The 17,785-nt window shown below is 38.0% G+C and overlaps 1 protein-coding gene across 1 annotated transcript in view; it reads right to left on the reverse strand.

Moving 5' to 3' along the window:
• Positions 1 to 327: 327 nt before the first annotated feature.
• Positions 328 to 17,785, reverse strand: part of gcn1 (GCN1 activator of EIF2AK4) — a 58,106-nt gene continuing 40,648 nt past the window's right edge. The window contains exons 42-58 of the mRNA XM_026910721.3: positions 17,593 to 17,735; positions 15,431 to 15,548; positions 14,078 to 14,293; positions 13,657 to 13,821; positions 13,391 to 13,552; positions 12,780 to 12,872; positions 12,440 to 12,583; positions 11,792 to 12,061; positions 11,052 to 11,165; positions 10,732 to 10,962; positions 9,425 to 9,618; positions 9,043 to 9,157; positions 5,941 to 6,037; positions 4,217 to 4,365; positions 3,427 to 3,537; positions 1,397 to 1,618; positions 328 to 864 (exon numbers count right to left, since the gene is read on the reverse strand). Coding sequence (XP_026766522.1) covers positions 739 to 864; positions 1,397 to 1,618; positions 3,427 to 3,537; positions 4,217 to 4,365; positions 5,941 to 6,037; positions 9,043 to 9,157; positions 9,425 to 9,618; positions 10,732 to 10,962; positions 11,052 to 11,165; positions 11,792 to 12,061; positions 12,440 to 12,583; positions 12,780 to 12,872; positions 13,391 to 13,552; positions 13,657 to 13,821; positions 14,078 to 14,293; positions 15,431 to 15,548; positions 17,593 to 17,735 — 2,670 coding nt within the window. The 3' untranslated portion in view covers positions 328 to 738. The remainder of the gene's footprint in view (positions 865 to 1,396; positions 1,619 to 3,426; positions 3,538 to 4,216; positions 4,366 to 5,940; positions 6,038 to 9,042; positions 9,158 to 9,424; positions 9,619 to 10,731; positions 10,963 to 11,051; positions 11,166 to 11,791; positions 12,062 to 12,439; positions 12,584 to 12,779; positions 12,873 to 13,390; positions 13,553 to 13,656; positions 13,822 to 14,077; positions 14,294 to 15,430; positions 15,549 to 17,592; positions 17,736 to 17,785) is intronic.

Consider the following 17,785-nt stretch of genomic DNA (forward strand, 5'->3'; position numbering starts at 1 on the left):
CATGAAGCCAGGCAACCACATCTTCTCAAACTGCTGCTCATGCTGCATCACAGAACAGCATAACAGGCTCAGAGAAAAGTGCTATCTACCCTCTTCTGCATACGTGAGTGCAGAGACACCCATGATTAGTTAGTATTGCTGTGACTGACAGGGAATAGATGTCATCCCTCCTAGCCAGACAGCATTGCCAATTTTGCACCCTTGGCTCTCAGCCATGGAAGGCTGTGGCACTGTCAGGATTGGAATCTCCCAATGACAAGACAGATGTTTTTCTGGCAGCCTGGAACAAGAATGTTTTATTTTTGGTGACTGTGAGTCAAAAATGTATTAAATCATTAAAGGTTTTCTCTTCTTTTATTTATATAACCACTATCAAAGGATACAGCGCTGATTTAAAAAATCAGTGTCTCATCCTTTAGGTTGCCCCACTCTCAACATACACACTCAGTGAATAACATTACAATACTGAAAATACAGGCTAAAATGAATACTGGTGCTCAACCAATAAAAATCAAAACTGGGTATCAGAAGTATGTTAACATTTGATTAGAACTGGCATAAATGAGAAACAATTTTGTTGCTTTGTAAATGCAATAGGAGAAAAATATTTGGAAAAGTCAGAAATACATTTTCTGTGGTGTTTTCTCATTTCATAACTGACAGCCATGTGAAGCCATCATATCCTCTATTAAATCAGAATGGACTGATGGACTATCTTGGAGAGCTGATTTGGGCAGATCACGTGAGGATAGTATCATCAATTTCTTCATTGGAGTCAGGCAGACCTGAGATCTTCTTCAGTGATCGACGGTAACACTCAGACAACAGCTCATTACTGGCCGAGTCTAAGATGCCACTGATATTCTGAAAGCATGCACAGATATGGACAAGGATACAATTTTATTGATGCAAAGCATAAACAATATTTTGTGTTAATAAAAACTATTAATGAAATGGCCGTTAGAAATCATGGTCATGAACTACAGCTTCAACTTCATACTAATGTACTAAATGGTATGAAAAAAATAGTACACCATCAGGGGAGCATACTACAGTAGCTAGCTAGTTAAAATTTTAAACCCTGATTTCAACAGGTGAAAGGGGTATCAAATAGCTGGGTTTACCAGCCACAGCAAAACTTACATTTTCATGTTACTGTAAGACGTGTGTTATTCTGTGATACTATTTAGAAATTCAGAATGTTTTGGAGCCTTGAAGAGACTGAAATAGTTATTTGATACATTGTCATTTGAAAATCTCTTACCATTTAAAGCTTTTTTTTTTTTTTTTTTTTTTTGCATTTGTGAAATTTGCATCCAAAGCATCCTTAAGTTCAAAATATGCATTAAAACGAGTGGATTAAAACCCCACTATAGTCTGTGTTTATGGAACGTACCTGCATGACAGTATCTCCTTGGCGGAGTCGTAGCAGGTTGACAATGGTATGTTCGCTCTGAGCACGTACACTGGTGTTCTTGTCTTTGGTGTTGTCCAGCAGGGCTTTGATGATTGGTTTAATCAGACTAGGCTCCAGGACTGGGGTGTCCGCTTCCTTCCACACCCACCACAGCACTCGCTCTGTCACCAGACGGATATCACTCGAATGATTTTGCAGACTCTAGAGGACAAAGTATAGCAGAGAGCTCATATTTATAGCTTTCTGTGTTTATAATGTCTTCATAAACCTTGCACAACAATCTGAAAATATCTGATTTTAAGTACTTTTATTTTCTCCCCAGGTGGGAGTATTGCCATCCCTCCTACCCAAACATGGCTAAATTTGCTCTCTTGACTCTCAAATGGCTAGGGCATCATTCATATTTGAAGCTATGATTTCCACACAATGGGTGAAATATTATATATTTTTATATTTTTATATTATATTTTTATATTAAATATAAAATATACACCCACACAGGGTGTCCCGAAAGTCTCCATACATCACAGGGGAAATTAACACTTTTTTAGCAAAATGTTTATATTATATACATACTGTATGTATATCAGTTATATGTATGTATGTATTTTTCCAGATAGCCTTTAAGAATGCCTTTGACAAAAGAACGCATTGAAATCATTGTCATGGATGGATCGGGAGGCTGTCGCAAGGTTGCAATGGACTTTAACAGGAAGCCTGGCAAGCACATCACACACGACACTGTTGCCACACAAATTCAAAAAGACTGGAAGTGTTGTGGACCAACCGAGAAGTGGATGTCCACAAACATCCACAGCTGAAGGCACAACCAACGTGGTGCTGCCATGCATAGTCCCCTGTGTCTGGGACACCCTGTGTGTGTATTTGTGTATTTATATATTTATATATATATATATATAAAATGTGTGTGTGTATGCATGCCAAAGTATCCTGTTACTGTGTTAAAATATATTATATTAAACTGTGAGGCTCTATAATGGCTGTAGTTCATTACAATGGCCAGTTTAATCCTGCAGGGTCGCACACTTTTCTTTCTCTTTCTTCTAACAGACTCCCAATAAACACACAGTGGAGTAAAAATCATTCCGTGATTGACAGAATTGTGGATTTAAACACTAGTTAAACTGAAGTGCTTCGATACAAGAGCCACTCATACTAGAGAATACAGTACAGAATACACTTCAGAAATGCTTTCAGTGAGAATTCGCCTGGTTTATAATTAATCATGTGAGGTTTCTTTTTCCCCCATTACATTACAAAACAAAATTATGTCCATATTATCTTCTATTTATTTTTCCTATAGTGAAACATGGAACTCGCACTGTTCTTCAGCTTTTCATTGTGAAAATTAGTAAATTCCGGTTTGGTTTATGCTACAGCGCCTCCCTACAGGACACACACACATTACGTGCAAATATGAATACATTCAACATGTGCGAGCGTCCGCACACGACGTCCTGACGCGCAAACAGTATTATGTGCCTTAAACCAGCCTTGATGCAGCACAACACAGGTGTGGAGTGTATTATTTTCGTATAACAGCATGGACAGGAGTGTGTTATTCCACTTAATCCACAGCGATTTTCCAAAGATTACAATGTTTAATTTATTAATGTACGACATGTCATGCATTTTAACGGTTTATAGTTAGATTTAATGTTGTGGAACGTCTGAGAGACAAGTTAGTTCCTGTTTTCACTTACTTTGTAGCCACGATAAAGTCCCGAAAACTTTCCTGTGCTGATAAACTATGCAAAGCACCATGATTTAGATTTTTTTTCCTTTTAAATAAGCACTTGGATTATGACACACTTCACACTACTCAGCATCACATCACATTAATCAATAAACTGTGTATTATACCAGAATAATAGCAAAGTTCTTGAGAAAGAGGATGATCCATAACGAATATAAAGTAAATTATAATGAACTGCTGATAATTTTCAGATCACCGTTGTTTTATTACCAACACAGACTTTAGCACTAACCTTGACCAATTGAGTGATAATACGAGGTGAGACAGCATCTTCTCCAGCTGATCTGAGCTGGTGTCTCAGGAGGTAACCCATTGCCCTGATCCCACTGCAAGCTATGGGTATCTACAATACCACCACCACCACACAGAGGTAGGAAAAGGGGCAGAGAACACAAAGGAAAGAACAGTCATAAAATGTGCCACATGTGTCAGTGAACATTGCACTGTCAGATACAGTAGAGTCTAGAAGTAAGACTCCATTATTTCCATGCTTACAGTATTTCATTAGTTATGAGAAACCTATACAATTGTCAAATATATTTCTCAAACAAAACTGCAGCATTCGAGTAAAATGATTTACTTGAAGCAGTAGCAATGATAATGAATAACAAACTGAGTCATTAAAACAGAACAATTAACATATAACATTTAACATATATAACATACTGTATAACATAAGGCTAGAAAAATTAATCTGTTAGTTTTTAAAATAAATGTATTCCACCATTATTTTAAACAAAGCAAGTGGTGTGTGAAAATTATATTCTGATATTTTACAGGATATTTCAAAGAAATTTCAAATACCTAAATAATGTATTATTGATTAATAATCATCAGCTGAATAAACTTTGGTAGCAGTTTTCAATAAACAATGTCAGTAAAATCACTAGTGGATGTTCATTATACCTATTGTATTATCGTCAGGCTAGATATTCTTTTCAGCATCATACGTTTGCATATTCAATTCTATATTTTAGCAAAATACACTATGCAGAAGGGAATTTTTAGCAGGAGTACAGTACTCTGTCTGCAGTGGTGCTGGATAAAATGACATCCAGTACGGTGGAACTATACTCTGGAGCACACAGCTGTTCCGGTGCAGACTTCACAGCTATAGCGAGAGCCATGCTGCGGCCATGGCGCACCATCCAGTCCACTCCTGACACATCCGCTATGGGAGATTTCACATCAATCAGTACAAATGTCTAACATATAGACAGCAGTAAAGTGATGCTCAATTTTAGCTTAATTTTGCATTAACTGAAAAATTCATTCTGACATACTCATTGAATAAATGTCCTTTCTGCAAATCCACCCTGTATATTTGATCCTGCTGACTCATTGTCAGCAAAGGTAAATCAAGGCCATGTGACATATAACATAATAAAGTGCTTTTCTGAGTGCACCTGGTGGGGCTCAAAGGAATTCCAAGGGGACATGGGTAAAATAGAAAGTACTAAATAAAATATTTATATGACCATTTCAGAATTGCCAGCCTTTATACTTTTTGCATAGGAATTTCCTATATTAAAACCAGAATGGAATAATATGCCAAAAAAAACAAGAGTTGGGTTTTTAGGGGGTTGCAGTGAGTTTTCAAAAAACTGGGGAAGTGGGGTTCATGGAGAAAAACTTTGTATACATCTGTGATATAGGAATGAAACTGGCTGCAGTGTTTTTTTTTAATCATTATTTCTGAACATATCTCACATCTTTAACACAAAATAAACACTTCACAAGTACACAGATGCAAACAGGATTTACAGTGCATTCAGAAAGTACTCAGACCCCTTCTTTTTTTTTTCACATTTTGGTGTGTTGCAGTCTTATAATAAAATGCTTTAAATTATTTTTTTCCCCACATCAATCTATACTTCATACCCTACAATGACAAAGCAAAAACCAGATTTATGATCACTCTGCAAATTTATTAAAAAAAAAAAAATGAAATATCACACTGATATAAGTATCAGACCCTTTGCTATGGCATTCCATTTCTCTGGATCAGCTCTGAGATGTTTCTACACTTTAGAGTCCACCTGTGGCAAATTCAGTTGATATAATGTCTAACAGCTGAAAATGCATATCAGAGCAAAAACCAAGCCATGAGGTCAAAGGAACTGCCTGCAGAGCTCAAAGACGGGATTGTGTTGAGGCACAGATCTGGGGAAGGCTACAAAAAATTTCTGCTGCACTGAAGGTTCCCAAGAGCACAGTGGCCTCCATAATTCTTAAATGGAAGAAGTCTGGAACAAACAAGACTCTTCCTAGAGCTGGCCGCCCAGCCAAACTAAAGAATTAAGTGAGAAGGGCCTTGGTAAACACATGAAAGCCCGCTCAGAATTTGCAATAAAATTTCAAATTTCATGTTTGCATGCGTTTGTGTCTTGCACTGAGGAGAGAAAAATGGAATGCACCTGAGCTAAATTTCAAGTGTCGTAGCAAAGGGTCTGAATACTTATGTCATATGTGATATTCCAGTTCTTTTCTTTTTAATAAATTTGCAAAGTTATCACAAATCTGTTTTTTGGTTTGTCATTATGGGGTATGGAGTGTAGATTGATGTGGAAAAAAATATTTATTTTGGCATAAGGCTGCGACATAACAAAATGTGAAAAAACATGAAGGGGTCTCAGTACTTTCTGAACACACTGAAATTACTCATGTGCAAACAGGAAGTAATTATTCTTCATCTACTCAGGTTGCATTATACAGGAACATTTTCTGTATTTGTATTTGAGCTTACCAAGGACATGCTGCTGTAGAACAGTCCTCAGCTCTTCTTCAGACAGGAAGGCACACAACACACCAACACATCCAGCAGAGGCCATACGTGTGGCATCCTACACACACGCACGCATTCACACACACACACAAAAGCATACAACTTTGAAACTAAAGTAACGCACAACCACATCCTTAGTGGTTTGCCATCACAAAAAGAATGCAATTAATATTAAACACAATTTTCCTCTCCTCATATACTTGATTATATATACAGTATATATATATATATATATATATATATACACATACACAGTATATATATATATATATATATATATATATATATATATATATATATATATATATATATATATATATATATATACACACTGTATATATATATATATATATATATATATACATATACACACACAGTATATACTATACAACTATATATATATATATATAAGAAGACAAGTTCCTTTAGCATCATCAATAGCCATCATCATGAGTCTTTCCAAGATCGCAGCACGGTAGCACACAGCGGCTACTTTGGATCCACAAACGTGTATTTATTATCCTGCATTCACCTCACACTGTTGTTAATTTGCACTTTATGTAGTCTTGCGTGCTGTTATGTGTTGCACCATGGTCCTGGAGAAACTACATTTCGTTCCAATGTATACAAGCTATGTAGAGGAATGACAATAAAAACCCAAGTGACATGACTTGATCATTAGGCACAGGACACCATCGTGCAAGTAAGATGTCTCTGCAAATAAATGTTCCTTAATATACAGTGCTTTGCTAGGCAAGTGTTTTTTTTTTTTTTTTTTTTTTTTAATTTATTAGACAATATAGTTATCAAACATTTTGGATTTATATTAAAATTAGCTTTTTGATGTGACATTTCATCAGCTGAAATCAGCTTTAAAGAAGTTATAATGGGCAAATTAGTGTTAGCCTTGTGAAATGAAGAGTAGTTTTTATCTGAGTAACTTCAACTAATGATAGTTAGCTAAAGCTGTCCCAAGTGAAATATCTCTTTGGTTCTACAGCATTTTTATGGGGAGGGGCATGTTTTGGAGGCTTATCATTGTGCTAGGTTAATAGGAGTCTAGATAGTTAGCTGACTCTACTGAGTGAGCCTTGACATTAGTTGGCTAAGCTGTTTCACAGAACATATCTGCTTGGCAAGCCTGACTAACCCGAAAACATGATGTTGCTGTGAATCTCATTTTATTTACTGATTAAGAATGCTGGTGAAACATCTCTATTTCGTCTGGTTCTAATTTCTCCTAGAATGCAATCAGACACAAAAGGCTTCAGAATAGTTCCTATTACATTCTTATTTGATTACCATGCCAGAAATTAGCAGTAAAACTAACCAATGTCATCTGTCAAACAAGAAACATCCACTATTGAGAGGCACCAACTTTTGTCCTGCAGAGACCTACAGACAAAACCACAGTGCCAAAGTAAGGTGTTAGTCCACCAGAACAGCTTCAGTGCACCTTGACACAGATTCCAGAAGTCTCTGGAACTGTATTAGCAAGATGAACACCATTCCTCTAAAAGATGTTCAAAAAGTTTGATGTTTTGGTGTTTTGATGGTGGTGGTAGAGAGAGCTGTCTAACATGTCAGTCCAAAATCACCATAGGTGTTTGAGTTGAGATCTGGAAACTGTGAAGACCATAGCATATTATTTGTATTATTTTCATGTTCATCAAACCATTCAGTGAATCCTTGTGGATGGGAATACTGCCATCACAGAAGAGGATAGATATGTTTCATCATAGGATAAAGGATATCAGTCAGAATTAATTTTGTATTGATTTGCAGTGACTCCTTTAAGTGGACTAGTGGCCCCAAACCGTGTTAGCAAAATGTCCCCCAAAGCACAACAGAGTCCCTGGACCCACTCATTGTAGCAGTCGAGCATTCAGGCCTGTACTGTTCTCTTAGTGTACACTACACATGCACTGGGATAAGAATATGGTGAAGAATGACTCATCTGATCATATCACTTTTTTCCCACGCATCTTTCTAACCAGTCCTTATGGGTCTTTCACTGAATTGTCCAATGTACATTTGTCTTTGTGACGAGAGATTTTTTCACTGCAACACTACTATAATATCCATCTCTATGTAGTTGGTGACAGACTGTTCTTACTGACATCATGATCACATCTTACACTGACATTTTCTTGCTCCAATAAAGACCATCTTTTAAAGTCCAAAGTTCACTGGGCCTGCACATTTTTAACATGCCACTGTATGTTTTAATTGCTTAAATGTATCATGTACTACACCTCAGCACTTATGTTTCTCCACTCATTTATTCAGGTTTTCCCTTTAATTGGTCATCCATATACAGGTATATATGCTTTTCATTGGTTTTGCGTTGATATTTGTCTTTAAACAACATATTAAAAAATTTACTTGAAGCTAATCAATTAAAATAATCATGAATCATGCTAATACATAATCTGCTTTGACATACTTAAGTTCTTCACTTAATAACATTTATTTTTTAAATTTTTAATACTTCAGTACATAAAGTAGCACCTGTTTGACTTTCACTTAACTACATTTATGGCTAGATACTTCCACTTTTAATTGAGTAGGATTTTGATTTATCTATACTATTTCCTGAGGAAAATTTATCACCACACCAAGTAGCAGTTCGCTGAATGAGGCAACAGCAAATGGACCTTTTTTCTAAACAAAATAATTAATGCAGCTACCACACCAAATAATCTGCTGGCTTCCGATTGAAATGTACAGGCAAGGATGGTCACACAGGATTGTGAACTTACTGTGCTGAAAATTAGTTTTAAGTTTAGAATTTTCACCATATTTCCAGTATAGGCAAACTATTAGTCTGGTTACTCATAACTAGGGGACAACATTGCCAGATGACAATTTTTAGAATGAAGTATTTGTGTGCTGCCTGACAATTTATTTATACATCATAAAGTTCTTAAGCGTGCAAACGTGGCCATTGTAACAAAATTAGGCTGCTTATTCCCTTGAATATGTTTCTTGTTATCAAAGTAATCTAAAAGGAGTAAAATCAGTGATTATACCCAGACTAAAGACTACAGCATGTTGTCATACCTCATCATGTCCCAGCATGCCTAGCAACGTGGTGGTGATATTCTTCTTGATGGCAGGGTCGACTTTAGCTCCAGCACCTTGAATGACAAACCTCAGGGCTTGCAGCATGGTCTCCCTGCATCACATGCCAGAACGTTAGGAAGGGAATAGTTTCTAACATACTTTCTACTTTCTCCATAAAACTAGGACTGCCTGCCAACATTTTTAAATTACTAATCCAAACATGCAGCTATTTTAAATCATTTTTAATTACTAAGCTAAACCTTCTCATCTTAATAGTGGAATTTGTTTTAATAGTGGAATTTGAGTATTTTGCTAAACTGCTGCCTCTATATTGGTGAAACTCCATGCTAAGCAGAGTTATTAGTAGATTGCAGTGCACCTGACGCCTGAGTCCTCAGCGTTGCGAATGGCTGAGAGCTGCTCTGTAAACAATGGGTCCACTTTTGAGTGTATTGAAACAAGTTGTCCCAGAGCCTCGGCGGCTCTGAGCCTCACAGGTCTGCTCGTGTCCTGCAGGGCCTTCAGGAATGTGGTCTGGAGCTGTGGAAGGAACGGCTTCAGCACTATGCCCACCTACAGTGAGCAACACATGAGGAAAATGCTGTTATCCCAGCAGTTAGGTACACTATACTTTGTTTTTCTGAATAAGACTTACGAGCTGAATTTTGTCTAACTAAACCATTTTTGACATCCTTATGTTCTATTTGCAAGTGCATATTTAAGCCAAAATTCTACAGTCTCTGTAAACATTTTTCTTGTGTTAGTATAAGATTTCTTGTGTTGTACAAGATAAAATCTCATGAAGTTATAACATGAAAAACACAATGGAGGAAAGTGGAATTTTTTTTAAATGCAGAGTAAATTTAAAAAAATCTCAAATCCTGGCTTTGTCTCCATTTTATGGGGGTTTCATAACCAATCAATCATTTTTCCATGACAAGTTTTGCCATGTAAAGCTTCCACAAATGACAATGCTATACAAAAGATAAGCTACACGTCTGCATACAGTAGGGCAGGATGCAAAAGATGTACATAAAGGAAGTGGAGAGGCAACACCTTATGTATCCTTCATAGCAAAGACATGTGAAGCTGGCCTTAGTGAAATCTTGTAATCTGACTACTGCTCACACTGCACAACGCAATCTGTCAATGGGATAGTGAAAACTGCATCACATATTTGGTAAAACTGTACAATACCTCACCATGCAGGTGCTCACAGGGTGCCACTATCGATGGTTAAATGCCAGTGAGGCCACTATTCATTTCAAAAAATTTTATTTATATAGTGATTTGAACAATGGACATTGTCACAAATCACTTCATTCGTTTTGTGCAGCTTTATATGCTAAAACTTAAAAAGAAAATGATAGATATATAAAGACTGTTGCCACTTCAAACACCTTATGATTTTTTTTTCCTCTAAGTGACAGCACAGTTTGCCATTGGATTCAAACTCATGAAATAAGCTGATCACACCCAATGCAGCCTACAGCGCACGTGAGTATGGTTACCCAGCAACCAAACCATGCTGATGATAGCAAAGTCACAGACAGACTTTAACAGACTCTCACAACTTGCTTCTAATATGTATATGTAGTGCTCACACTATACAGACACTAGACATGTTAGAAATTTCTCAATGGAATGCAGATCCTTGAAACTGCAACTTAAAAACAAAGCAAAAACCTTGCGAAGCAGAAGGGTCAAGGTCTCAAGCAGAGCTGTCTTCACAGTCCAGGCAAAACGGTCTCCGAGTATACGGATGAGCGGCCCAGTGATATTGACCACAGAGGGCCGCAGAGCCTCAGAAGAAGTCAGCTTGATGACAGCACCTAATGCACGTGCTGCTTCCTCCTTCTGCTCTGGGCTTCCTGTCAGCACTCCCTCTCTCAAAACAGGCAAAATACATGTCACTCCCTGAGGCAGGAAAGAAAAATAGTGAGACTCCAAAAGTTGAAACTTAAAACATGGCCGCTCATCCGTATACATAATAATATTCTCTGTACCTTTTTGGGCAGACAGAAGCCAGGCAGATGTTCACCCCTAACTTCAGCTGCTGCTGAACGGATATCTCTGTGCAAGTCATCAATCAGAGCCAGCTGACTTCCAGCATCCAACTTCTGCATACAACATAAATGCGTGTATGTTGTGAATTCTTTACATTTTAAACTTCAAGTTCATTATAATGTCTGTTTTACATGCTATCTCTTGTTATGTAACAAACAGACTACTCTGTATCAGAGCATGTACAGTTTTAGCGCAAGTTGCATATTCTCTATGTTACATAAATGGAGCGGTCAGAGCTTCAGTGTTTTCATTCACATGCAGCGTTCGTATGTGCAGGATAAAGTTAGCGACAACGTACATTTGAATCCTGAATTTCAAAACCTACCTGATGACTCCATAGATGAGTTCTGTAGTGGTCAATATCTTAAATCACCAGCTCTCAGTGGGGCAATCCCCAACAGAGAGAAAGTGGGTGTGCGTGTGCGCACGCATGTACATCAGGTAGACATCTCGGATTCTTTCCAACCATCTTTAAAAAGCTCGTGTGGTGGGCACTTTATGGACTAATTATGTTCATCTTGGAAACAAATTTCAGGCTAAAGCCTTTGAAATATTATGACTAACAAAATGTTCTAATCTTACATTTTCCTGTCTTCGGAAAACTTCTAAACAAGGACATAGCAACTGTTTATTATTAAAAGACATGACAAAGGAACCCTTGGTTGTAATGTTTTAGCACCTTGGTGATGGAGTTGATAGTGTCCCAGCTCTGATGGAGCACCTCAGGGCTGGGGTCGTTGAGCAGACGCACAAGGCCGGATAGCAGCGTCCGTGTGTGAGTGCTGTAGTCAAGCCGTGTTCGGGAGAAGTAGGCATTTAAGATGGTAACAGATGCCTCCCTGCGTCCAGCATCTGCACCGCGAGTTGCCTCCAGCAGGTCCTCAATGATGATCCGCTGACCCACTTCATCTTCAACAGACAAAATCACAGTCTGGCAGCTGCTTAACTCCTGCACAGGATTGAACGCATCAACAATTCTGCCTTATTACAAAGTTATGTACGTTATTTAGCTTTATGAAATCATTATCATTAAGAACAAAATATCAGTAAGAACACTGGGTGATGGTTTTCAATTCCCCTGAACATTTCTTTTTTAGACTGGAAAATGTCATTTAGCAGGTTAGTTTTTTTTTTTTTTTTTTTTTTTTAATACCTTGATGTCGTAATAAATACTACCACAATCAAGCTACAGGAATATTTATACTTTTTAAAAACTGTTAATACAGTTTGATAATACTACAATAAAGCAACAATAACTGATCTGCTGGCATAACAGTCAAGCTTTTCTGCACTTCAGTTGCTTTTAGTGCTTTGGTAGTGAGGGTACCTGAGGCCCCTCCTCAGTGCCCAGCTTTTCTTTGAGGGATGAGAGCAAAGCAGGCAGAATCACACCCAGGTGACGTGTCAGAGCATCACCCGTCACAGCAGACAGGAAGGCCAGCACACGTGTATTCACTGGGGGAGCAGTGAGCTACAAAGAAAGAGTGTGCCAAGAAAACAAAAACTGAATTAAGGAGAGAACGCTAAGCAGGCATGATAAACCACATTATTATTTTTTGTGACTGCTGTTGTTGTGACTGAAATCTGATTTTATGAAAGATGGTGCTAAGGAATGATTAATCAAGGGACAAGATATTTGAAGGAATATTTTGGGAGAGAGAGACAACCTTGGGCACCAAGTAAGGCAGCACTGAACGACTCTTCACAGCCATAACTTGCTTCAATCCGTCCAGAGCAAACTCAGCAGTTTCCTCATCCTCCTGCAAACCAAACAGCAGCATTTAATAACTCTTATGGAGGTAAAGTGATTGTCTTATGCGAGGAAATTCTAAAAAGAGAAACTCTCTTGTTCCCAGTGTCTAGTTACAACATTGCATTCCCTTTTTTGGATTTTTACCCCATTTTCTAACAATTTCATCATTCGCAAATTCCCACCATTAACTAGCTCTCCCTTATCACATGACGGCTACTAACCAGGGAGGGTCAAGGCTAGCATGTGGTTCCTCCAAGATACTTGATCTTGCCAGCCACATCATATTTTTCGAAATGCTGCTCATGCTACTTCACAGGACAGCTGAACATACTCACATAAACGGCAAATGATTGGCTAGTGTCGTTCAGATTTAGTAAATTGTGGAGTGTTACTCAAACAGCATCTCAAAATTGTTTTCGTTCATGGCATGTTCTGCACACTGACAACTAAGTGACAATAGAAAGATGAAGAGGAAGATGAAGAAGTGCTTGGAATAAATAAGTAGAAGCTGAGTCTCAGTCTCACCAGTTGTTTAAGCAGAGCAGGGAGGATGTCGTCCAGTGCTTGGTGGCCAATGGTGGCGTGTAGCTGTTCAAAGGTTTTAGCTGCAGCCTCACGCACATCCTCTAGTGGGTCACACAAAGCTTTACGCACTGTAGGCACTAAGGACTCAGAGAACACCAGCACCTTTTGGACACACAAACACACAGACGAAATACAGCTAAGCACTGTAGTTCAAAATAAACACAATAAAATCTTAAAAATCAGAAAGGCAATGATGAGCAACATACAGCATCTTTGCTGGTGGATTTCATAATTTCGCTGAGACCGATGCACACACCCTGCCTCTCATCGCTCTTCTCAGATCGCAGACCCTCCTCCAGAATGGGGATGATTTCCGGAAGGATCTTCTCCCCCAGCTTCCTCACCAAATCCCCCAAAGTACGAGCTGCGATCTGGCCAATGACAAAGTGCATCTTTGAAGTACTTCAATCAGAACAAGCAAGCAATTTATTGTTATATTTGTGTACGTATTTACGTACTCTAGAGAAAATACTGATGACTATGAACTATAGCACTTTTATTAAAATACTGATATTTGTAAAATTAACAAAATATAATTTCTGACATTTTTGAGCCAAAAATATCAATTACTATCATTATTTAAGACGTTAAAAGTGCATAAACACAATCCCATGTGTATATGTGTACCGTTCTCTTGTCGGGGCAGGTAGAGGCCAGGAAGCCCAGCAGCAGGGAGAAGAGTGTAGGCAGAATTTCTCGAAGTGTACGCGGAGTGTTGGCCACCACAATCTTCCAGACATGCAGGGAGGCCTGTCTCACCACAAGCTGTGTGTCTGAGCGACCCATATAGAGGCCAGAGAGCACACGGTTCCTTCGCTCCACTCCCAGTGCGCCAATAATGGCCTGAGGAGCACAATAAACATTTTAGTAAATAGTTACTACTACTAAAATACTCAGCTGTGATTGGCCAAATCAAGGCACTATTTCTGAATAACAGACCACAAGTATGTAACACTAAAGGCTGCTGTTGCTACAGGCTACCAGTGCTGACATTAGTTATCTGATAAAGATAGTTATCTTAACGACGTGTGAATCTAAGACAGGAAATACTTATTTAGCATTTTTTGATAAGAGTCTCCAGGATCACTGCTTTGTAATAGTCAACGAGCTAAACTGTTTCTTTAAGCTTTCAGATATGGGAAAGTCTTTGGAAAGGTAGGTGTTGCGGTTTCTCTGTAAAACAACAAGCTGTGTCATTTTTGTAACATTTTGTCAAGAGAGAGCAAAAAGAGAGGCTGAAGAGAGAACGACTTGTAGGTGCTATAACATAAGTGACAACAGGAACTAACTTGTTTCATGACAACCTTAACTGTATGGGGTGTGCTATTATATGGTGGTAACAGTAACTCCGCTTCATGTTAGCAGCACATACCAAAGTATATTATTCCTTACATAATGACTGGCTGATTGTACTAAATTTCTCTTAAATTTACTGTATCTTAATGTAGAACAAGTTCACCAACTACACGCACATTGAAAGGAACATTCCAGATATCAGAGCAAGCAAGCAAAAAGCAAATGGCCAGGAACGAGCTGCACTTTGGACTTGGTTTTGTTTGGGTTTTGTTTAATTTTGTTTACTTTATACATCCAACACTGCTACGGTCCATTACACTTTCATGCGTACACTTAACTTTACACCACTGATTCCTGACTAGTTCATGTTACATTGTTTCTTTTTTGTATAGTTTTATTCTGTTAATAAATTTTGTACATTATTTGCACTTTCTTGTGTTTTTTGTTACGTACTTCTTGAGCCATGGGGGCGTAACAAATGGGGGCTCGCCCGGGATATGAACCCGGGAAGTATGAGCAAGATTAATAAGTAAATATATGTAATTTTTTAAACAGTGTATAAAGTGAAGCTAAATCCTTATATTCCAGACAATTTTTTGCCTTCCTTTATTCTACAGAAAGTGTTGGTGAGTCAAAAAAAAAAAAAAAAAAATTTTTTTATTTAATCAGACAAGGTGCATGTACCTTGTTGGACTGTGCTGTGCCGAAGTTGTCATCCTCGGAAGCGGTCTCTGTTGTCATCTTCCCTGAAACCCCTGAGATGTGGAAGAGCAGGTCTCCTAGCAACTGCACTGAGCTGAACCTGAGGGCAGAGATATTTAGCATATTTAGCGTATCTGCATATTTGGCACTATTTTATCTTTGAATTTACAGCCAAGGCCTCTCTGCCACAATAGTTTTAAGCTGCTGTCATTATTACTGGTGATGTTATTGATATTTGCAATATATCTGGTAGCTATAGCCGGGAATTAGTAGTATAACAATATTCAAAAATTCAAATTTGATATAATAGGATATTGCCTCAATACAATACATGTTTGATACAGCAAAAAAAAAAAACATTGCCTGAATATGTCTTAGGTTTCCATTTTCAACTGATAAAGACGGGCAACATTATAGAAGTACAATAACTGAACCTTGAAGCAGCATATAATAAAACAAAAGCTTAGAATGTTACAAAATTAAATATGGTCACTGGGGTAACTCACAAGGGGGCATAACATTTGAATTATTTGTCACAGACTCAAGTGCCTTATATCATTGGAATCCTTGGGTCAAGACGAACAAAAACATTTGTCTCCATTTCCGCCATGAAAAAGTTTGCGCCATATTGGGTTTTTTGCAAAACCTACTTTAGCGAACTAGTCCTAGGCCGTTCGTACAGTTGGAACCAAACCAGTGAAGAAAGATTCGCTGGAGTCCCATTATCAGTAATTATCAAAAAAAACTGTTGAACTCTTGATTTAACTTCACAACAGCACAGCAAAACGTTTGAAGTGGGCGTGGCCACTTTTACTTAAATGGCTATAACTCTGGAACGGAATGAGATATTTTCACCAAAATTGACACACTTATGTATAGAACACACTTATGCCTCAAGAACCATTGGAGTTAGTCAAAATGTTCTTTAAGTATTTGTGGTTACTTAAAAAACATACTTTTGTGAACTAGTCCTAGGTTTTTCACTCAACCAAAATAAAACCAGTGCAGGACAATTGTTTGGACTCCTTAGATCAATAATTATCAAAAAAAAAAAAAGTTGAACTTTCAATTCATTGCCGTAATGGCGGGCAAAAACGCTTGAAGAGGGCGTGGCCACTTTTACTGAAATGGCTGTAACTCTTGAATGGAATGAGACATTTTCAACAAACTTGGCAAACTTATGTATGGGCTCAATCTGAAGCCACATACACACAATGGCAGAGCTTGGCCATGTGGTGGTGCTATCACAGGACAAAACATGAAATTGGCTCTGAATATTGAACCACTGGTCCAATCGACTTGAAATCTTGCATGAAGTGTTTTTGTCCAAGGTCCCATCAGTGTCTACAAGGACAGCTGTGAAGCTTGGCCATCGGCCAATCAATGTTCAGCAGCTATTAGATAAGGTTAATGAAGGCCGATCAGAACAAAAGTTGGTGAGCCTGTTTGACTCCCTGCCCCAGAGATCTGTGCAAAATTGGGGGAAAAAAAACACTGGCCACCAGGAGATGCCATCACTTTGTACATGTGCAAATTATTGTATATTATGCACACAAGGTATTCATATCATGTTAGATCTCCTCATTCTGAACAACTTTGCCTCATGAACCACTGGTGTAAATTAAATTGTTCATTAAATACTTGAGATTATTTAAAAAACCCACTTTTGTGAACTAGTCCTAGGATTTTTTACTCCATCACAACAAAACCAGTGTAGTACAATTCTCTGGACTCTCTAGGTCAATAATAAATAAAAAAAAAATATGCTGAACTTTTTTATTTAGATAGTCATAACAGGGTTATTTACAAAAATGAGTGTGGCTTAGCGTACCCAAAAGTCAATAACCTCTGAAGGAAACCTCAACACTGCACGAAATTAAGTAAGCACATGCAACATATATAATTCTTAAGAAGCACATAAAATTTAATGGAGATTGGACAATCGATGGCACTACAACAGTTTAAATGTTTAAAAATGCTATTTCTTTAAGTATTATCTTACTTTCTCACATTTAGGTGCTTATAGACTTGCACAATATTAAGTAATATCTTTTTATGCATGTCCTTAAAGGCTCTAAAGTGCTTGAACCCCGATAACTGCTGCTTGCACAGTGTTACAATAATGAGACAGTTGTGTCCCCCACCTGATCCTCCAGAGGTCATCAAACAAGCCTTGTTCCAGCTCAGGCAGCAGCAGGGCAATGGCCGTCTCTGCATACATACTGATGATGCGCTGGCCTGCTCTCAGTGCTGTGTCTCTTACATACTCATTCTCATCGGCTAGAGCCTGAATACAGAGAAGCAGAGAGAGAGAGAGAGAGAGAGAGAGAGAGAGAA

The sequence above is a fragment of the Pangasianodon hypophthalmus genome, chromosome 8 (assembly GCF_027358585.1).
Source record: "Pangasianodon hypophthalmus isolate fPanHyp1 chromosome 8, fPanHyp1.pri, whole genome shotgun sequence".
Classification (NCBI taxonomy): Eukaryota; Metazoa; Chordata; class Actinopteri; order Siluriformes; family Pangasiidae; genus Pangasianodon; species Pangasianodon hypophthalmus.